Genomic DNA, 23,284 nt, shown 5'->3' with positions numbered 1-23,284 from the left:
ATGAAATAGGATCATCTGAGTTGATTTAATTTACAACACCCTGATTACTTCCATGTTGAAGTGAGAAATCGCTTAAATTTAACCTGTCTGAACAATCAGGCTAACAGATTTTTAAAAAAGCATCACGTTATGCCACAGTCTAAAAACCTCAAGATCAGAAATAAAGTTGATGGCATTGTTGACAGATTACTTTGTCAGATGACTTCCTCAGATGATTTTGACAGATAACTATGCAACTGACAGATGTCAACAAATTTGGTGTGAAAAGGGTTGCAAATCCATTTCTATGACTTTGGGATGACCAACCAAGTGCACACTGACAATAGTCATGCAGGAGATCACAAAAGAACTTAGAACAACATCTCAAGAACTGCAGGCCTTACTTGCCTCAGTTAAGATCAGTTTGTAATTCAACCATAAGAAAGAGACTGGGTGAAAATGGAATCACGGGAGAGTTTCAAGGTAAAAACTGCTGCTGTTTTTTTTTGTTTGTTTGTTTTTTTCGTCCTGAAGTCTCGTTATGTCTGCTGTAAAAACAACACAGAACATCATACAAACAGTCAAACCTTGTGGTGGTAGTGTGTCTCTGGTCCGGGGCTGCTTTGCTGCTTCAGGACCTGAACGACTTACCGTACTTGATGGAGCTATGAATTCTCCCCCTTACCAAAAATCCCAAAGGAGAATGTCTTGGTTTGGGAGTGTCTTAGTGTCAATCTAGTCCAATCTATCCTTTCTATCCTTGAAGCTTATAGTGGCTTGCATTTGCAGTGAACCCTCTGTAATATTAACGATAATAATAATAATAATAATACATTTTTTTTAAAAGTGCCTTTCAAAACACTCAAGGACACTGTACAGCAAAATAAAAAAGTGATAAAAACATGAAATATACACAATAATTAGAGTAGCAAATAGAAAGTCTAAGATCATGGATAATTTATATGGAGTAGGCAGTTTTAAAAAGGTGGGTTTTCAGGTTGGACTTCGAAAGACGGAATGAAGTGATGTTTCTGAGGTAAGGGGGTAGGGAATTCCAAAGTCGAGAGGCAGAGCGACTAAAAGCCCTGCCACACCATAGAAACAAGAGGAGAGGAAGGAACAGAAAGAGAAAGGGAAGAGGATGATCTGAGGCACTGGGATGGGATGGCGATCTGAACCAAGTCAGAAAGGTATGGTGGGGAGAGAGAATGAATAGCCTTAAATGTATATAATGTGAGATTTGACCAGGAGCCAGTGAAGCTGCTTCAGAATAGGGGTGATGTGGTGGGTAGAGGGAGTCCTAGTGACAATACGGGTGGCTGAGTTCTGGACACGTTGAAGCTTATTAAAGGATTATTGTGTAAGGCCAAATAAGAGTAAATTACAGTAGATCTGAGAGGTAACAAGGCTATGAACGAAAATGACAGTGGCATCTGTATTTACTGTCATGCAGTCTTCTCTTTAGGGTAGACTTGGATATCGATGTGCCCACCTCTTGGAGAGTGTTGTTCACTTGGTTTCTCTTCACCATGGAAATGATGGGTTTTGTCTGTTTTTGCAGCAGACTAGGCTAGGCCACTTCATTACCCTAATATGCTTCTTTTTTAGCCATTCTTTTTGCTGCATCGGTGTTATGATTTGGACCCATTTGTGACCCATCCTCAGTGTTCTGGCTTCAAGGTTCAAGATTCAAGGTTCTTTATTCGTCACATACATAGTTATACAGGTATAACACACAGTGAAATGTAACCTGACATGCTCCTCGACTTGTGCAAAAAGGGGTGGGGTGGGGCGGGATAGAAGCTCCTCTTGAGTCTCTTTGTCCTTGCCCGGATGATGCGGAACCTTCTACCGGATTGCAGAAGTTGGAACAGTTTGTTGCCAGGATGGGACGGGTCCTTCAGTATCTGCGCTGATCTAGTCCGGCATCTCCTGGTGTAGATGTCCTGAAGCGGGGGGAGAGCAATCCTGCAGCAGCGTTCTGCTGTATGGATCACTCTCTGAAGAGCTTTTTGGTCCTTCACACAGCTGTTCTCAAACCATAATTCTGTGTGAGTATGCTCTCCACAGCGCCTGTATAGAAAATCCTGAGGATCTCTGGAGAGACCCTGAACTTCCTCAGTTGTCGTAGGTGGTACAGGCGGTGCCTGGCCATTTTGGTCTGGACCTAAATGTGGGCAGACCATGTCAGGTCTGAGGAGATGTGGATACCGAGATACTTGAAGGACTGCACCCTCTCCACTGGAGCTCCATTGATGATAATGGGCTTGTAGTCACTGTACTGACTCCTTCTGAAGTCCATCACCAGCTCCTTGGTCTTGCCAACGTTCAGCTGGAGATGGTTGTCCTGGCAACATGATGCCAGATTCTTCACTTCATCCATGTAGGCCGTCTCATCATTGTTGGAGATGGCGCCCAACACCACTGTGTCGTCAGCAAACTTCACAATGGTGTTGGAGCCGTGGGTGGCCACACAGTCTGAAGTGTAGAGTAGAGCAGGGGCGAGAGGACACATCCCTGTGGTGCTCCTGTGTTGATGGTGATGCTGTCAGAGACACATCTACCTACCCTCACCACCTGAGTTCTGCCAGTGAGGAAGTCCAACACCCATGCACACAAACGGCTGCTGAGTCCCAGATCCATCAGCTTTGTGAACAGTCTGCTGGGCACTATTGTGTTAAACGCTGAACTGTAATCAACAAACAGCATTCTCACATAGTTACCCTGTTTCTTGTCCACGTGGCTAAGGGTGGTGTGCAGGACGTGGGCGATGGTGTCCTCTGTGGATCTGTTGGGTCGGTAGGCGAACTGGAGCGGATCTATGGTGTGTGGGATGGAGGAGCACCTTCATTGCTACCGAGGTCAGTGCAACTTGCTGGTAATCGTTCTGGGATGAGGATTTGCTGTTCTTGAGCACAGGGATGACGGTGGATCTTTTGAAGCATGTGGGGACCAGAGAATTCGCCAGGGACTCGTTGAAGATGGAAGTGAACACACCTGCTAGCTGGTCAGCACAGCAGCGCAGCAGATGGCCGGTGATGCCGTCTGGCCCCGCCGCTTTCCTTGTGTTCACTCTCCTCAGTGCCGCTCGGACATCGTGCTCCGCGATGCTGATCGCCGGTCTCTCGCTGATGACGTCACTGTCCTCGGTAGTCAGGCGATAGTTAGCATTAGCTGCCTGGCTAACCTCGAAACGGGCGTAGAACTGGTTCAGCTTGTTGGTGAATGCAGAGTCGGCGTTGATCAGTGCAGTGTCCCTTGCTTTGTAGTCCATAATGGTGCGTAGCTCCCGGTACCGGCACTTGGCATCTCTCACTGCCGTATGAGGCCGCTTTGTAGGCGCTCATATCGCCAGTGGCGAGACACGCGTTGTAGGTGGCGGTCCTGGCATTCACTGCAGTGCGGATCGATCTGTCCACCCACGGTTTTTGGTTCGGGAATGTGGTGACTCTCGCAGTGAGGATAATCGCCTCCGCTAGCATATTGCCGAAGCATACTGCTACTTCCGTAAACTCGTTGATGTCGACTGTGCATGCTCTGAACATGTCCCAGTCTACATCGTTGAGTGCGTCCTGTAGTGTAGCTTCTGATTGGGCAAACCAATGTTTCACGTCCCTCGTGGTTACTTCCAGTGTTGGTCAAGTTAATTGAAAAAGTAATCAGTAACTAATTACTGAGTACTTCCCCAAAAAAGTAATCCCGTTACTTTACTGATTACTTATTTTCAAAAGTAATTAATTACTTAGTTACTTAGTTACTTTTTAAAAACACGATTTACAACCTGAAGAGGTGATAAAGCGATAGATCTTTCAGCCCAATTCCACTTTTTCTACATAATCCATCATATAAAATGTAATCAAATGGAAAAGTCTATTTTTTAACTTGTTTTATTAGTTTTAATCTTTTAACTTTATGCATCAAGCAAAAATTTAATTATATGCAACATTCTCTGACTTGAATAAATTAGTTTAACATTTAAACCTATTTTCTACACATTCCAGCACATAAAATAAAATATTTTTTGTGTTTACACTCACTCTTTCAAATAGATGCAAGTAAAACAGCAGAAAATAAATAAAGTCAAAGACTCAGCGGTCCTGTTGCTCTATTTTCACCTGTAAAGCAGGACTGCGGTAGGCGGAGGTTTACCCTGGTGCAGGTGTGCCACGGTCAGTTGAAGAATCCGCGAGTTTCTCTGTGAGTTTCCCATTATGTCGTTGCGCACTCGGTGCTTGCTTGGAAGTTTAGGGGGTTTTTTCGCTGTAAAAAGATGTTTTCTTCCCACGCACGATGGACGCTAATGTTTTTGTCACTTTTTATGGAATCAAACTCAAAGTAAGGTCAGTACTTCCACGCTTTAAACGCTGCACGCTCATACTCTCTCCCACAATCGATATATGATCCATTGTTGATCTGCACACAGCTGTTGTCACTAACGGCGCACTCGCTTACGTCACTGTCGTGAGACATTCTCGCAAAAAAATCACGGTTTTAGTAACGCAGTAACGCAGCGTTCCTACGGGAAAGTAACGGTAATCTAATTACCGTTTTTGCAATAGTAATCCCTCACTGCAACTCCCCCTGGCTTCTGCTCCGCGGCTGCTGAGTGAGCCCTCATCTGGGACTCTCCTCAGCTCTTTCCGGGACAGTGGCGCAGCTGCCCCTCTGTTGGTCTTCCTTGGTCTCTTGTGTTCTGGGGGCCTCTGGATGTCTGGAGTTTTGATCTCCTCCATACCTGCTTCACGCCCTGGAGGACGGGGCTGTGGCCCCCCCACACCCTCTAGCAGATTATTACATGAAGGAACCTTTTAAAAAAACAAAAAACAAGCGCGTCCATGCTCACAGGTGTACACACGGGTGATCACACCCACAAACTACACCCTTTTTGGCTCCTACCTCAAAGCACACTGTGTTCTGTTGATCTTATGTGCTGCACAATAATGTTTAACATTTAGTATTTACTGTCATATTCCCATATATCATTGTGATGTTGTTTATTCTATTACTCTTGTTCTCTTCTGCTTGCTTTCTTTTTTCTTTCTCAGCAGGTGATCCAGGTGATTGATATATGCATTTTTTTTTCTCTGCCCGTTCTGTTGGTTTTTGTCTTTTGCCCTTCTCCCCCGTCCCTCTTCTCAGCTGTTTCTCTTTCCCTCTTTCTTTCTCCCCTTCTTTCCCCCAGTCAAGTCTGTCCCGTATTCAGTAAGTGAAAATAAAATAAACAATAAAAGGTGAATCAAATGGACCATTACGGCAAGGCTGGGATGGTCAGTTTGGTAAAGTAAATCCGTTGGGCATCTTTCTTTGCCTTTAGACAACAATTCTGATGGCAAAAGAGCCAAACGGGACAGGCCAAAAAAAAAAAAAGAAAAAAAGAAAAAAGTAATCCCTTACTTTACTCGTTACTTGAAAAAAGTAATCAGATTACAGTAACGCGTTACAAGTAACACGTTACTGCCCATCTCTGGTTACTTCTTCCCTCCGTATGTTTTGTTTATACTGGGAAATGAGGAAGATGGTGTTGTGGTCAGACTTCCCAAAAGCAGGGTGTGAGACAGCTTTGTAGCCCTGCTTGTATGGCGTATAGCAGTGGTCCAAAATTCGATTCCCCCCTCGTCAGACACGAGACATGCTGGTAGAAATTTGGCATGACTTGTCCAAGGTTCTCTTTATTAAAGTCTCCTGCTACAATGAGGGCTGTGCCCGGGTCCTGGTTTTGAAGCGAACTCAGCACATCATGTAGTTCGGACAAAGCCATACCTGTGTCCGCTTGGGGTGGGATGTAGACCACCGTGGCGATGACCGAGGTGAACTCACGGGGCAGATAGAAAGGGCGGCACTTAATGCTCAGGAATTTCAGATGTGGCGAGCAACCGCTGGAAAGAGTAGAAATGCTCCCGGCATCACACCACTTTCTGTTTACCATGAAACACACTCCTCCACCTTTGGTTTTGTTTGACTCTACTGTTCTGTCCACGCGGAGCACAAAGAATGAATCCGACGGAGTTACGGCCTGATCCGGCACGGTGGGGGTCAGCCATGTCTCCATGAAGCACAGAATGTTGCAGTCCCTCATGTCACGTTGGAAGGTGACTCTTGCTCTTAGGTCATCGAACTTGTTCTCCAGTGATTGTACGTTGGCCAGTAGAATGCTGGGCAGCCAGCGGTGAGCGATGCGCCTGCTGTCTCAGTCTGTCCCGAATGCCAGCGCGCTTCTTTGTTCTACGCCTTGGATGAGCGGTCCGTCCGTTGTTGTTCTCCGTGCCGAGTAGTATCTCTGGTGGCCAGGATGGGTCGGGTTTAAAAGTGTCCAAGATTAAATGTGCAACCTTGTCACCAATGTTTACAAGTGATCTGCTGTCGTAGACTATAAAACTAGAGGATTTTGGAATGTAAACCAGAGCAAAAAATAAGTGAAAAACTAAAAATGTGCATAGTCGGAGCGGACCGGTCAGGAAGGCGTCTGGACGTGGCCGCGCCATCTTAACTGCAACACTGAAGCTTGGCTTAACATTGAAGATGTATTCCCTCCATTTATACAACTTTTATGTTACTATGATGTTTGGAAAATCATTATAGCATTCATCACCTGTATCATACATTTTTTAATTCTCACCTACTGTACAGAATTCTGAATGGAAACAAACACACAGGATTTAGCTCATGGTTTTAGCTCAACTGCAAGGAGGAGAGGTGGAGCTGAGTAACTCAGAGAGCACCGCCAGATACGACTGACTGGCATAGGTGTTACACAATCCAAAACTGAGTATAAACACTGAACCAGGAGCACCTACTCCTGCTCGACAAAGAGTGTAGTGTGTGCGTTTCTGCTGAGTGCACCCACGAGTAGCCTTAGTTGGTCTGAACTTTTTAACTTTTGTTTTCTGTTGAGCAGAGACTCAAAATGAAACTTATGTGAGTCAAAATGAAACTGATACCCCCTCAGTAGAGGATAAACAACTTTCTAAACATAGAATAATGGTCAGAAATGTTATTGCATTCTTTGATGATCACCAGAGGCATTGTTAGGATAGGGAAACAATGGGGGCGTTCCCCAGCCCTGAAATCTTTTGCATTTTCAGTAAATAAAAAGTTACTTTTCAAAGTTATTTACTAGCCAATCAATATTAAACACTGTGCACCAACCAAAATTCGAACTCAGGTGTTTTCAGCTGTCTTATTGTTATGGCTACAAATTTAATATACATATACACTATATTTTACTAGGGTTCAGCAATGAGGTACATTGTTGATTTTGTATGGTCATAACACTGTATCGTTTACTTAAAATCACGAGGTTCAAATAGAAATGTCCCCTAAAGAGATTCTGGCCTTAAGGAAAAGGATTCAGGTCCTTAAGGAAAATCATTATGACTGTAATAACCTTACAAAGATGACAGCCAATTACTACCACAAGGTGGTAGGAATTTACAGGCTTGATGCAAAAAGACAATGTTAGCATCTCTGTGGTACAGAACACTACTGTTTGAAATGTGTGGATAGAGATCACTTTGGTATACAGGGTGGGCCATTTATATGGATACACCGTAATAAAATGGGAATGGTTGGTGATATTAAAGTCCTGTTTGTGGCACATTAGTATATGTGAGGGGGCAAACTCCTCAAGATGGGTGATGACCATGGTGGCCATTTAGAAGTCGGCCATCTTGGATACAACTTTTGTTTTTTCAATAGGAAGAGGGCCATGTGACACATCAAACTTATTGGTAATGTCACAAGAACAACAATGGTGTGCTTGGTTTCAATGTAACTTTATTCTTTCATGAGTTATTTACAAGTTTCTGACCACTTATAAAATGTGTTCAATGTGCTGCCCATTGTGTTGGATTGTCAATGCAACCCTCTTCTCCCACTCTTCACTCACTGATAGCAACACCGCAGGAGAAATGCCAGCACAGGCATCCAGTATCCGTAGTTTCAGATGCTGCACATCTCGTATCTTCACACCATAGACAATTGCCTTCAGATGATCCCAAAGATAAAAGTCTCAGGGGGTCAAATCGGGAGACCTTGGGGGCCATTGAACTGGCCCACGACAACCAATCCACTTTCCAGGAAACTGTTCATCTAGGAATGCTTGGACCTGGCACCCATAATGTGGTGGTGCACCATCTTGCTGGAAAAACTCAGGGAACGTGCCAGCTTCAGTGCATAAAGAGGGAAACGCATCATCATGTAGCAATTTCAAATATCCAGTGGCCTTGAGGTTTCCATTGATGAAGAATGGACCCACTATCGTTGTACCCCATATACCACACCAAACCATCACTTTTGTTTGTTAACTTCACCATTCACATAAAAGTTTGCCTCATCACTGAACAAAATCTTCTGCGTCCGCCGAAGGGATGTTCGACTAATGCGACTCTCCAGTGACATGCGGCGAGTGCTACACTGTGGGCTCTTGCTGAATGAAGCTAGGACAGCCACTGATGTTTCTTCATTAATGACAGTTTTCTTGCGTCCACATTTTGGCAACACTGAACCAGTTTCACGAAACTTAGCAAGCAGTTTGCTAACTGTAGCATGGGAGATGGGTGGTCTCGTAGGGTGTCTTGCATTGAAATCTGCTGCAATGACCCGGTTACTGCGTTCACCAGATATCAACACGATTTCAATCCGCTCCTCACGTGTTAACCTCTTCAACATGTCAATGGCTGTGAACAAAGAGAAACTTGTAAATAACTCATGAAAGAATAAAGTTACGTTGAAACCAAGCACACCATTGTTTTTCTTGTGACATTACCAATAAGTTTGATGTGTCACATGGCCCTCTTCCTATTGAAAAAACAACAGTTGTATCCAAGATGGCTGACTTCTAAATGGCCACCATGGTTACTACCCATCTTGAGGAGTTTGCCCCCTCACATATACTAATGTGCCACAAACAGGACTTTAATATCACCAACCATTCCCATTTTATTACAGTGTATGCATATAAATGGCCCACCCTGTACTTTAATGGACTTCACTCAGCACTTCTGCATGCCCTCAGGGAACACCCATGATGTTGACTAAGTCTACTTTTGCAGTTTGTCTTTCAGTTTGTTGAAGACGTGCGAAATGAACACAAGGAAGCAACACATCCTGCTGCTGGGGATACTACTCTGCTCGGGCTCGAACCAAGCAATAGAGCCTCTCAGTGTCTTACTTGGGACTGGGATAGGGGTATTGTTCAAGTATTTCATTCCAAAAACAGAGCACCGCACTCGGCGTGATAATGAAGGGACGGGCTTCAATGCAGCAGGTGGGTAGTGTTATAATGTAAGAGACTCGATATCAGTTGCCCTCTTTTTTTTTCTTATCTTTTCCTTCATTGTTTCATTTGTGACTTTGGTGTTCTTCTGTTTAAACATACCGTTTTAATGTTCTTATGTTTCTCCACCCCCCAAAGCAGGCTGTAAACTGAGATATAAATAGGCTAATAATAGTTAATAATAATTTATTATTATTATTATTGTATGGTAAAGGGACTGGTGGCATCAAGGACACAATTAAGAACCCGGTGGTGCACACTGGCTAATTAAACTGGTGACTTGTCCAGGGTGTATCCTGCCTCTTTAGAGTTAACTGGGATAGACTCCAACTCCTCATGGAATTGGATAAGTGGTTATGGAAATGATGAACCGTGTAAAGATATTTGCAATATGATAATGGTATGTTTAACTGTTACTATAGGTAATTGGCTTTAACCTTAATTATCTAAATTACTGCACAGTCTAGACATTAAAAATCCGTGACTTGTGGTTTTCAACTCTCACAGCCAAAACCTAACAAGCAGCAGGATGGGTTTTTACCTGCCATGTTTGGTTTGGGCAGCTGTAAACATCATGATATTGTCAATCAGTCAAAACTGGTTACAGCAAAAATGGCACCATATGGACGGGCACTAGCAATGCTTCCACAAACACTGATCCTTTCAGTCTGCCTTACAAAAGATTAAAAATTTATTTTTTTCATGAAAATTTTAAATTAAAAAATTATGTGCTCAATGACAATAATTCCCAGTATCAAAGCGACTGAGGTAATTCTCTCGGGCATTAAGGAAAACGTAATTAAAAAGTGAATTAACAAAACTTCGCTGGACCTGAAAGCTTGACTTCATGAGCGATAATCCCGCCCGAGTACACTCTGAAATCCTGTGAGACAAGATTTCTGAAATCCTGTGAGACAAGATTTCAGAGTGTGGGTTGTTTACTGGGTTGTTTGAACAATTTAAACACTACGTTTGGAGACATTTTCTCCTGCAGTACTTCTCCGGCAACAGTTGAACTGATATAGCTGTTTACTAGTTTACCTTTCGAAGCAGCCAAGATGACATTTGCTCATAATGTTAAATGGCTTGTTATATGGCCATTATGTAAAACTGGTCTAACTTTGTTTTGCCATGTCAGGTTACCACAGGAAGTAGAATTTTACTGGATTAGTGTAATTTCAGTCACTTTTTAGCAACTGATCTTGGTGACTTTCTGTACTCTTCCACTCTATAGGTCTGAAGGCTGACCTGGGAAACAAACTCTTTGGACAACACATTGCATCAGACATCATCTTCAAAGCTGTGAGTGGATTCATGGACAATGACCACCCGAAGAAGCCTCTGGTGCTCTCTCTGCATGGACCGACTGGCACAGGGAAGAACTTTGTTAGCCAGCTAATTGCTGAAAACATTTATGAGAAGGGAAAAGCCAGACAGTTTGTTCACGTGTTCTCAGCTACACATCACTTCCCACATCCAAGTGAAATTGTAACCTATAAAGTATGGTGTACCACACGTTTTATTTTCAAGTAAAATGGTTTAACTTTTCTGTTTGGCCACTGATATGAATTTCTTTTTTCTGCTCTCTCTTCAGTCTCAGTTACAGGAGTGGATCAAAAGCAATGTCACAAACGGTGAACGCTCCATGTTCATTTTTAAAAATGTGGACAAAATGCCTCCTGGTTTGATTGATAGTATTAAGCCATTTCTGAGCCACCAGGTTCAGTTGGATGGAATTTCTTTTCAGAAATCAATCTTCATGTTTCTCAGGTAAAAACTAAAAGCATTTCAACAGGGCAGGTTCATAACCACACGATTGGCTTCAGACATTAATAAAATACCTGTAATTATTTGGCTGTTTCTTGTGTAGTGTTTGTTCAAAAGTATATTTTTGTGGTCATTTGTTGTTGAATTTTGGATTCGTGTTTTAATTTTGCCATTCAGTCTTGCATTTTTGGGTGCACAGTGGTGAGGTGTTTACCTCCATGGGTTCTCTCTGGCTTTCTTTCATTACAAAGATGTTCATATCAGGTTACCTGGAGATTCTAAATTGGAGTTGTTTTAAAGTCTGTGACCACCAGAAAAGAATAGAGGGCTCGAATGCTCACACAAAATAGGCAGAAAATGTCGTTTTTAAAGACTTTAACTCAAAGAGGAAAATACACAGGATTGATTCACTGGAGTTAGGAGTGAGAGCTGCCAGGGTGCAACTCTAAGACCGATTGTCTGCATGATTTACTCGGTTACCTATAACATCTCTAAGTTTCTGGCTTTGATCCTCAACCCACTGGTAGGCAGCTCTGAATACCACATCCAGAACACCTTGGATTTGTTGAGAAGGTGAGAGATGTCATTATGGAGGCAGATGAAACCATGGTCTCGTACGATATTACATCTCTCTTCACTTGCATCCCAGTCACCGAAGCATTGGAGGTAGTTCGTAAGAGATTACAGGATGACCCCAACCTCAGCAACAGGACCACTCTCAGCATTGACCAAGTGTGTTTGCTTTTGGAACTGTCTTCATTCCACCTACTTCATATACAAGGGTCAGTTCTACAGGCAGAAACGTGGGTGTGCCATGGGCTCCCCAGTTTCACCTCTCATGGACAATTTGTAAATGGAAGAAGTGGAAAAGAGGGCTTTGCTGTCCTACCCTGGAACACCACCAAGTCATTGGTTCAGGTATGTGGATGACACCTGGACACCAGGACATACCACATTTTACAGATCACATTTAAGGTGGACCAACACAAATTCACCAGGGAAGATATGAAAAATGGCAGGTTAGCCTTCTTAGACTGTGAGATTTCCATCAGTAATGTGGCACATCTAAAAGTTGATGTGTACCATAAACCTACGCATACGGATCAGTATTTAAGGTTTGACTCTCATCATCCACTGGAGCATAAACTGGGCATCATCAGGACGCTACAACACAGAGTGAACACCATCCCCACACACACAGTGGCCAGGGAGGCAGAAGAACAGCACATGAAGAAGGCCCTGAGTAAATGTTGTTATCCTAGCTGGACTTTTGTCAAAGCTGGGAAGGCGCCAAAAGCAAAAACCTATAGTGATCTCGTATGTATCAGGAGTATCAGAACAGTTGAGACGCAATTTTTCTAAACACTGCGTATCTGTGGCTTTTAAACCCCAAAACACGCTGCGCCAAAAATTGGTCCACCCCAAGGATTGAGTCCCCCGACACAAACGGAGTAACATAGTGTACACTGTTAAGTGCCAGGAGGATGGCCAGGATTTATACATCGGGGGAACCAAACAACCTCTGGTTAAGCGGATGGCACAACACAGAATAGCTACCTCGTCAGGCCAGGACTAAGCAGTCTATTTATACCTACAGGCCAGTGGACACTCTTTTAATGATGAGGATGTGCACATCCTGGACAGGGAGGAACGCTGGTTTGAGTGCGGAGTCAAGGAGGTCATTTACGTGAAAAGGGAAAAACCATCTCTGAATTGAGGAGGGGGCCTAAGGGTACATCTTTCACCATCTTACAATGCTGTGATTGCAGCCATTCCCCAACTCTCTGTAAATGGTACTCATGGCCATTGATCAGTGGTTGTTGATCAATGGTCATGAGAATTTGCATAATTATGAAGAAGGAACTGACCTTTTCAGTCATTATGCAAATGTACTGTTTATAAGATTGGGGGAACCTGCAGTCAGCTGAGACTGAAGAAGTCACTTGGATGAGTGACGAACTGTTTCTCCCACTGAAAACGCTATGTCCAGATGAACAGAATCAACTTTTGGAGAAAATTCTAAGAGCAACTCTAAGAGCAAGGAAGGGAATAAAACCTTTGTCAGTGAGGAGGCGTGGCAGCCTCTATTGTTAGTAGGGGTGCAACAATACTCATATCGATATTGAACCGTTCGATACAGTGCCTTCGGTTCGGTACGCATATGTATCGAACAATACAATTTTTTAAATTTATTTTATCAACTTTTCTTCTGACGATGCTGTCTGTGTTGAGAGATCAGTGGATCTGCGTTCGACTACTCCGCCTAGGCTGCACTGTTGAGTGCAGATCCACTGAGCGCAGCGCAAGCTAGCAAGACAGAAGCTAAGCTCGTTGCAACATGGCAACTGCCTCAATGCTACCCGAAATTGAACCTCCCCCACCCTCATTCAGATCTGGCGTTTGAAACTATCTTGGTTTTCATGCGAAGCATGAGCAGGTCATGGACAAAAGTAAAACAGTATGTCGGATGTGCCACACAATGCTCAATTGGTGGGAACTAGTGTGTTAGCGCAGTTAGCTTGTTAACGTGTTGACGCCGTCCAGCCCCTCGCATGGGGCGATCCGCGGTAACTCGTTAACGGAGATTTTCTGCGTTATGACGTTAAAGTCATTTTAACAACATTAACGCTGACAGCACTAGTGGGAACACAACGAATATGACTGCACATTTACGCCGACATCATCCTAGTGCAAAGACAAGTGGAAGCAGACAAAAACAACAAGCACACATGCTACAAACTTTACCCGAGTCATTTAGACAGCCGTTAGCACATGATTCTCCTTATGGGGACCTGATATGTTTAATATGCTGCTGAGAATATAGCCCAGAAGAAGCGTATAGTATAGCTTTTATTTTGGAAAGAGCCATTTCTCTGTAATAAACTCTCTTTTCCAAAGATGAGGGATTTCTCAATCAGATAGATTTATTTATTTATTTTATTATTTTGTTGTTTCAGCAACATTAAATTAAAAAACTGTACTTTTGAGTTAAAATATATATTTATAATTTTAATAAATGACAAATTAAAAAGGCATGAACATTTTTTGTATCGAAAAAATATTGAACCGTGACACCAAAGTATCGAACCGAACCGTGAATTTTGTGTATCGTTGCACCCCTAATTGTTAGGTATAACACATTTATTCATCTTGGTTTATCAAAAACACAAACAAAATGACTTGTCTTCAAAAAAAATTTAATTTCTTGAAAGGCCTGATTTTAAATAATCAGGCCTCATCGTTTAATGACCTTATAGTACCCTCATACCCCATTAGAGTGCTTTGCTCTCGCACTGCAGGCTTACTTGTTGTCCCTAGATTAGTTTGCATTTGAGTTAATGCAAATTAAATTAATTCACTGAATTTCACCTTTATACCAATTGTCTATACCTATTTATGGTCTTTCTCATAGCAATGTAGGAGAAGACGTCATTACACAGATGGCTCTGGATTTCTGGAACAAAGGACGAAAGCGAGAAGAGATCACATTCAAGGATTTGGAAACGTCACTTTCTCAGTTCAGCAATGACCAGAGTGAGTATAAAATGCATGAATACTCAGTGTTGATGAAAACCCTTTTTATTCCTGAAAATCTCTTTACTGATTGAATTATCCACTCAGGTTTTATTGATAACAACATGGTCGACTTTTTTATCCCGTTCCTGCCTCTGGAGTACGGGCATGTTATCCAGTGTGTGATGGCTGAGATGAAAGCCATAGGTTTTCAGCCGGACAAAGATGTGGCAGACAGAGTAGTCAGAGATATATCCTATGTTCACCTCTCTGAGAATGTGTTTGTCAAGAGTGGCTGTATGACTGTAGCAAGCAGGTTGTACTTGTACATTTAATGTCAGCATCTAAGGAGGTAAAGTTCACTTGTGATGACTGCTCACTCTCTCCCTTTGTCTGTTATCCTGGTTTGAGGTTGTTAGAGGTGGGTCCAAAGAGGAGTCATTCCTTAACTAACTTCTCAGATTGCTGTACAAGGGGTCTATGTGTGCCAACACTGAATTTTCCCCAGTAATCAGGAATATGTTTGGTTTATGGTTTAGATCCATGAACCAAAAATCCATCGTAATCCATACACTTTCTGCACTGTTGAAAGCTGTGCTATTTTCCTTCACAATTAAATATATTTCGGTTATTTCAAATATTTCACTGTTGTCTGTGTGGAGGTCTGTCTCTGTGTCTGAGCTTTGATATCAGGAAGCCTTCACCTGTCTCATTTATACTGAATAAAGAGCCTGAGGAGTTTTCTGTTTTTTCAGGTAACAAATGGGTACCTCAAGATTAACGCTGTCATATGTGAATGAGTGTTGGTTTCCTTTTAAACTGTCACTGTTTTTTTTTTTTGTTTTTTTTTTAAAATCTGTGTATTTGCTCCTGATTTTACTTTTTTGCATTGGTCTGAAATGGCCCAGCTTTGTTTAGTTAATGTGAGTAGATAAACAATAAACACTGTCTTTATTTGATTTTTTATGCATATGTTTACCGTACACAGGTCATCACAGCAAATGTGTTACAGAAATGGGCATTTGCACAGATATGAATCAAAAAACTGTACTGCTAATAAATCATATTGAAAGCAACTTTTGCAAGACATGTTTTAATACAGGTTATAAGGATTTCTTATACATTTGAAAACAAAACAAATCACAAAGAAAACCCCAAAACATTTCACCTCCCATTGGTTTTTCAGTCGGGCTCTAATTTGAAGAAATAGATTTTTTGTTTTTCAAATGGACAAACAACAGGAATTGGTGTCTAGAAATAAAGAATAAAAAAATCTAAAATCTCATGAACTGCCATAAACCAGCGCAAAGGTTTTACTACTTGCAAAGGCACACAGGCTCATTATTAACAAAGGCAGAGGCATGGCAAATCAATTTACATAATTTTATTAAACAAAATAACTGAAAATATGGACCTGTGGCAAAGAAAACAGCAAATTAAGTGGTAGCACTGTCAACCCCCCCCAAAAAAGAGAAATTAATTTAAAAAAAACCACTTTATCACCAGACATTGGTTTAAAAAATAAATAAATAAAAAATTCACCGCCACCAACAAATAGGAAAACACAGACAGTAGTAAACGTGATGGGAGAAAGACAATAAAGCAAAGAGGGTAAAACAAAAGGAACTAATCAACTCTATGAAATTCAACTAATTCCAGTTTAACTAAAGACTCAAAATATTAAGGAAATACAAGATGAAAATGTAAACGATAATAAGATAACAACCGAATTGTAAATATTTAATAATATTTAATAACAAAATCAATAAATTAAGGGACAAATAAAACACCCAAGCTGATATGTCAAAATCACAAACAATGCCCAAGTCTTAATAAAATGACACATAGTCACGCATGTGAATAAAGAACTTAACAAAGCATAATTTTATATTTACCAAGAACATTGCAGTGATAAAACTGGTTTGCTATCTAGGACTTTTAAAGCTTGATTATGAAGGGAGTGGTTTTAAAGTTATAGCACCAGCAGGAAATGCAGTTGTTAATATGACAGAACATTAGCTTTTTCTTACACGACCTAGTTGTTTCCCTTATGAGACAAATTTGTTGAACGGTAGAGTGGGAATGAACATCTGAAGGACCACGCTTTAGTGTTCCAGAGGTGTAGCAGTCACAACCAGCTTATTCACATCATCAAGAGCCTGTAAATATGTTAGAAATAAGTTTTAATAACCTTTTTAATAATAATTGTAATGTATGTTCATAATAGAGTTGATTAACTTCTTATCAGAAAGTTGCATGTATTTAACTTCATGGTATGAAGGGGCGTGTTGAAGGTAGACTGGCTCACACTGACACCAATACAGATCACTATCAGCGAGAGCTGCCTTAGAAATGAGTGGGGGGTTATGATAGAATGGTGTTCCTGCACTGGTGATGGTGGGGCAAGGCACAGAGACTTTAAGGTGTCGTGTTAAAGCTGACACCAACACCAACAATTGGCATGCGGAAAGAACACAAGGAGGACAAATCAGAATCAAGTTTAAACCACAGACTCTCTCCATCAATGGCCAATCACATGTATTGTCTGTCTTTAATAACAAATTGTACTTTGTGTGCACAGCTGTGCATCTCGAATTGTTTGATAATAAAATAGTGTGAACCACTAGATTGTCTTCCAACCTTCTTTCAGTAAAAAAGAACATTAATATTAATATTTTTACATCACTATGACTTATTACAGGACAACAAATGGTTGATCATTTATTGGTGTGTAATGTTTTTAAAACTGTAAACCAACAAATGTTATTTTTAAGAGTTTACTAGAGTAACATTCAGGAAATTATTCGGGTACAGCGGAAACTGGCTGGCAGTCTTATTATGAAACTCAAGTGTGTAAAACTAAATCAGTTACCATTGCAAATGATACCCTGCTGGTAGAACAGCAGTGGACATCTAAATGTTCATTGCCACGCTGTTACAAACAAAAAAAATGGTGAGCTAATGGTATTTCGGTCTTTGAAAATTTTAATTTCTGCCAAAAAATTGTTCTGCTTTCAGTTTTGATGGTGACTTTAAGAGTCCATGAGTAAGCTCAGGCTGTGTTGAAGAATAAAGGTGGTCATACTAATTATCAACCTTCAAGGTCTTTCAAGGTACATTTTAACACTGCTTTCATGTGATTGGCTGATTAGATATTTGCAATAATAAGCAGTTTAACTGTGTACTTAGAAAAGTGTAGAATAAAGTGTAAAGTATAAAATGATGAATGAGTGTTCACACACGTTACAAATACAATGGCCAACTATGGCCACAAGATGGCGCTACAATACAGGGTTAATGAAAACAGGGACTATTCGATACTATAAGTGACACAACACTGTTTGAGAGGACAGACTGCTTTCCTTTTGTATGTTTGAACTGATGTCTATTTTTAGATTTCACGATGAAACGCCCTGAAGTTACATGATGTTAACTCTTGGTTAGTTTGTTCTTTGGGCTAGTTTAAGGTGCAATACTTGCAAAATGAAACCAAGGAAGCAACATGTCCTGCTGCTGTGGATTCTACTTTCCTCCACTGTGATCAAGGAAACTGAGCCCTTCAGCAGTTTCAAATTCCCTAATATCAAAGAGACATGGAATTCTATTTGGGGCGAGAGGTGTAATTCATACTGGATTTCCTTCAACCAGACAGGTAACACACCGAGCAAACAGCTTGTGAAATCTAAACAGTAAAGGTCTAATTATTATTTTTTAACTTTACTTGGGAAGGTAACCAATTTTCATGATTTAAATTGAGTTTAGAAAAAAGACTGATGACAAGAATATAGTTTATAAATGACACAGATACAGCACCTTTACAGGTTGGATCTTGGTAGTGGGCTGAAGTCCACCCCCTAAATCAACTGGGGTGCATCTGCCTTGAAAACAAAAGTCCATATAACAAAATAATACATCACAAATATTTATTGTATTTCCAAATCATAAGTCCTTGTAGTTACTGAAAACTACTGTATATTAAATAATCTACATGAAAAAAATACAAAACAATATAAAAGATTAATACAGAAGCAAACATGGTCACACAGTTTGGGTGATCCACTGTGTATTATTATCATTATTATTATTCATACATTTGCCATGTAGAAAAGGAAGAACTGTGTAACCTTGAGTCTTTGTGATTCTACACAGTCTAGATATCAAAGTGTCTTTTGTCTCTTAAAACAAAACCCAAGAAGCAGCCGTGCTGGTTTAACCTGCTTTCAGGGTGGGGCGCAAAAGTCCTAGCTTACTTGACTGCTTCTGAAATGCTTGTGATCTCTGCTTTACTAGAACTAGCATTCTAGTATGATTAAAAAAATAGCTCCATAGATATACAGTACAGATATTGATATTATTTCAATTGAGAATTATTATGTTATGTTTTTTAAATATAAATCTACTGGGCAAAGAGCTCAATGTAAAGCATCCAGAGTCTTCTACAAAGTCATGCTGTTGTAATTCACTGGCTGGGCCCACGTCTTCATTTTAGGATTTACAGCGTTTTAGTAGGTAAAGGTGAATGCTTGGACATGAATTGAGCTGCGGTGTGGGGAAGGCCTCGAAGGGGACTGGCGACGGCTCCCGGGCCTGGCAGATCCCCATGTATTAAATAGAAGTGAAGAAGTTAAAGAACTGAGAACAAGGAGGGTGGGTGGGGCACGTAAACGAGAATGAACAGTTTGTGGAACTGGGGGGAACCTATATAGATGCAACCAGAAGGCGCGTGTTTGGAGGCGTGGTCCCGCTCCTGAAATTCAGATACATAATCTCCAATCCGGTTGTTCAGTGATGACGCGACGAATCCTACTTCCGGGTCTAAAGTAGTCTGCGTTTAATATGGCTTTTGTGTTGTTAACATGTTTAATGTTATGTATTTTCTTCTATTTGATCTCAAAAAGCTCCTAAAACAGTCAGTGATCACTGTTGACCTCCCTCGGCTTTTATTACCGCTAATCATTTATTTAAGCTCAGTTTTTAAAACCTTAGGATGTAACTACAGCCCAGCCCATGCAGCAGTATATGAATGACTAACCTCGTATTGTGGATGGATTATCTCAGTTGTTCTCCTGGCTGAAGTTTGGTCCTTTTACAGCATCCTGCCATGCGATTACATTTGTTCCTGACCACCGAGAACACTCACGGTAACTTTTATCGAGTGGAAAAAAAAGTTAGCTTGTTTATATTATGCTAACGTAGCTGTGTCGCTAGCGGTCACGCAGCACATCATTATATACCAGCTAGCCCAACTTCAGTAACCCTACAAACGTCACTGCTGTTTAGTTTTCTGTCTTCATTTATGCTGGAAGTGATAACAGAGCTGTACGTTTTAATTTGTTTCCAAAACCCTGCAGTCAGGACATGCTATATTGTATTTAGATAGAATGTTTGCACGCCTTTGCTGCAAGCACTGAGGGACAGAGGAATAAATAGCAGACCAGGAGGGTGGAGGCCTTGGGGGGGTTTACAAGTGACTCACAAGATTCTTTTAAACAGAATGCAAAAGTGAAACTAACAGTGGCATAGACTGTTAGTTTCGACCAAAGGAGATACTGGTTCCCAGCACTTTGGCCTCCACTCCTGTTACACCGATTCCCACCAACTGAAGCTTTGACTGGACCAGCAGGGGCTGAAGCACTGGCTATTACTGTTTTTGCATAGGCTTTTACACCAAGAGATGCCACAGAGGCTTCAGCTCCTGCGCTGGCATTGGGTCCTTTGTCCTCTGCATCAAAAACGCTCCATTCAGCACGGGCGTGCCCCACTCCCGCTTCAGCATATACTCTGGCTTTGGGAAGATGCCTCTCAGGCTTGTCTTTAAACTGCAAACATCTGCAAATGTTCCAGCCCGAGCGAAAGTATCCTCAGTAAAAGCTCTGCCAGGCCGATCAAAGGTATCGATCATCTCCACTAACACTAGCAGTAACTCCTCCACCTGCTCACACAACTGCATGTGCTGTAAGTAAGGAGAAATATCATATTTGAGATATAGTTATGGCCAGAAGACACATACATTCATCAGCAGAATCAATGTTGTGGCAATTTTGGGCTTTTAATCATTTTTTTGTTTACTTGTTTGGTCATACTAATTATCAACCTTCAAGGTCTTTCAAGGTACATTTTAACACTGCTTTCATGTGATTGGCTGATTAGATATTTGCAATAATAAGCAGTTTAACTGTGTACTTAGAAAAGTGTAGAATAAAGTGTAAAGTATAAAATGATGAATGAGTGTTCACACACGTTACAAATACAATGGCCAACTATGGCCACAAGATGGCGCTACAATACAGGGTTAATGAAAACAGGGACTATTCGATACTATAAGTGACACAACACTGTTTGAGAGGACAGACTGCTTTCCTTTTGTATGTTTGAACTGATGTCTATTTTTAGATTTCACGATGAAACGCCCTGAAGTTACATGATGTTAACTCTTGGTTAGTTTGTTCTTTGGGCTAGTTTAAGGTGCAATACTTGCAAAATGAAACCAAGGAAGCAACATGTCCTGCTGCTGTGGATTCTACTTTCCTCCACTGTGATCAAGGAAACTGAGCCCTTCAGCAGTTTCAAATTCCCTAATATCAAAGAGACATGGAATTCTATTTGGGGCGAGAGGTGTAATTCATACTGGATTTCCTTCAACCAGACAGGTAACACACCGAGCAAACAGCTTGTGAAATCTAAACAGTAAAGGTCTAATTATTATTTTTTAACTTTACTTGGGAAGGTAACCAATTTTCATGATTTAAATTGAGTTTAGAAAAAAGACTGATGACAAGAATATAGTTTATAAATGACACAGATACAGCACCTTTACAGGTTGGATCTTGGTAGTGGGCTGAAGTCCACCCCCTAAATCAACTGGGGTGCATCTGCCTTGAAAACAAAAGTCCATATAACAAAATAATACATCACAAATATTTATTGTATTTCCAAATCATAAGTCCTTGTAGTTACTGAAAACTACTGTATATTAAATAATCTACATGAAAAAAATACAAAACAATATAAAAGATTAATACAGAAGCAAACATGGTCACACAGTTTGGGTGATCCACTGTGTATTATTATCATTATTATTATTCATACATTTGCCATGTAGAAAAGGAAGAACTGTGTAACCTTGAGTCTTTGTGATTCTACACAGTCTAGATATCAAAGTGTCTGTTGTCTCTTAAAACAAAACCCAAGAAGCAGGTTTAACCTGCTTTCAGGGTGGGGCACAAAAGTCCTAGCTTACTTGACTGCTTCTGAAATGCTTGTGATCTCTGCTTTACTAGAACTAGCATTCTAGTATGATTAAAAAAATAGCTCCATAGATATACAGTACAGATATTGATATTATTTCAATTGAGAATTATTATGTTATGTTTTTTAAATATAAATCTACTGGGCAAAGAGCTCAATGTAAAGCATCCAGAGTCTTCTACAAAGTCATGCTGTTGTAATTCACTGGCTGGGCCCACGTCTTCATTTTAGGATTTACAGCGTTTTAGTAGGTAAAGGTGAATGCTTGGACATGAATTGAGCTGCGGTGTGGGGAAGGCCTCGAAGGGGACTGGCGACGGCTCCCGGGCCTGGCAGATCCCCATGTATTAAATAGAAGTGAAGAAGTTAAAGAACTGAGAACAAGGAGGGTGGGTGGGGCACGTAAACGAGAATGAACAGTTTGTGGAACTGGGGGGAACCTATATAGATGCAACCAGAAGGCGCGTGTTTGGAGGCGTGGTCCCGCTCCTGAAATTCAGATACATAATCTCCAATCCGGTTGTTCAGTGATGACGCGACGAATCCTACTTCCGGGTCTAAAGTAGTCTGCGTTTAATATGGCTTTTGTGTTGTTAACATGTTTAATGTTATGTATTTTCTTCTATTTGATCTCAAAAAGCTCCTAAAACAGTCAGTGATCACTGTTGACCTCCCTCGGCTTTTATTACCGCTAATCATTTATTTAAGCTCAGTTTTTAAAACCTTAGGATGTAACTACAGCCCAGCCCATGCAGCAGTATATGAATGACTAACCTCGTATTGTGGATGGATTATCTCAGTTGTTCTCCTGGCTGAAGTTTGGTCCTTTTACAGCATCCTGCCATGCGATTACATTTGTTCCTGACCACCGAGAACACTCACGGTAACTTTTATCGAGTGGAAAAAAAAGTTAGCTTGTTTATATTATGCTAACGTAGCTGTGTCGCTAGCGGTCACGCAGCACATCATTATATACCAGCTAGCCCAACTTCAGTAACCCTACAAACGTCACTGCTGTTTAGTTTTCTGTCTTCATTTATGCTGGAAGTGATAACAGAGCTGTACGTTTTAATTTGTTTCCAAAACCCTGCAGTCAGGACATGCTATATTGTATTTAGATAGAAGCTAGCGAGCTAACTCCCTGCTAACTTCTAACTCCGTTAAATGTCATAAATTCCGTTTTCATGGATGCCTGGATGGTAAACTCAATTGTTACACCTGGTAGAGCAGAACGCTGATCATTTTATTAAAGATGAAAGACTTTAGACAGTTTTTCAACTCTCAGTAATGCCACAGTGATCGTTTGATATTATGGAGCTGCAGCGGAGTTTAGACCCAGACACGGCTAGTGACGTCAGACTGAACAACCGGATAGATGTAGTGTATGATTTAACACAGTCTTCCTGAAGTATGCAAAGCTTTCCCTGCAGAAAAAGAAATGATAGCATATGTTACTCTAAAAATCTTTCCAGCTGTTCAAGCTGCCAGTTCCATAGGTACTAA

At 41.1% G+C, this 23,284-nt stretch overlaps 1 protein-coding gene across 1 annotated transcript in view; it reads left to right on the top strand.

The window, feature by feature from the left end:
- The first annotated feature begins 2,804 nt into the window (after window positions 1-2,804).
- Window positions 2,805-23,284, top strand: part of LOC309698018 (uncharacterized protein) — a 28,202-nt gene continuing 7,722 nt past the window's right edge. Inside the window, exons 1-7 of the mRNA XM_082520292.1 lie at window positions 2,805-2,840; window positions 9,030-9,244; window positions 10,488-10,753; window positions 10,848-11,023; window positions 14,433-14,554; window positions 14,642-14,852; window positions 20,993-21,183. Coding sequence (XP_082376418.1) covers window positions 9,061-9,244; window positions 10,488-10,753; window positions 10,848-11,023; window positions 14,433-14,554; window positions 14,642-14,852; window positions 20,993-21,183 — 1,150 coding nt within the window. The 5' untranslated portion in view covers window positions 2,805-2,840; window positions 9,030-9,060. The remainder of the gene's footprint in view (window positions 2,841-9,029; window positions 9,245-10,487; window positions 10,754-10,847; window positions 11,024-14,432; window positions 14,555-14,641; window positions 14,853-20,992; window positions 21,184-23,284) is intronic.

Source organism: Aulonocara stuartgranti (assembly GCF_965226115.1).
Source record: "Aulonocara stuartgranti genome assembly, chromosome: 20".
NCBI classification, from domain to species: domain Eukaryota; kingdom Metazoa; phylum Chordata; class Actinopteri; order Cichliformes; family Cichlidae; genus Aulonocara; species Aulonocara stuartgranti.
The sequence above is the reverse complement of the archived record's forward strand: the minus strand, read 5'-3'. Positions and strand labels throughout refer to the sequence as shown.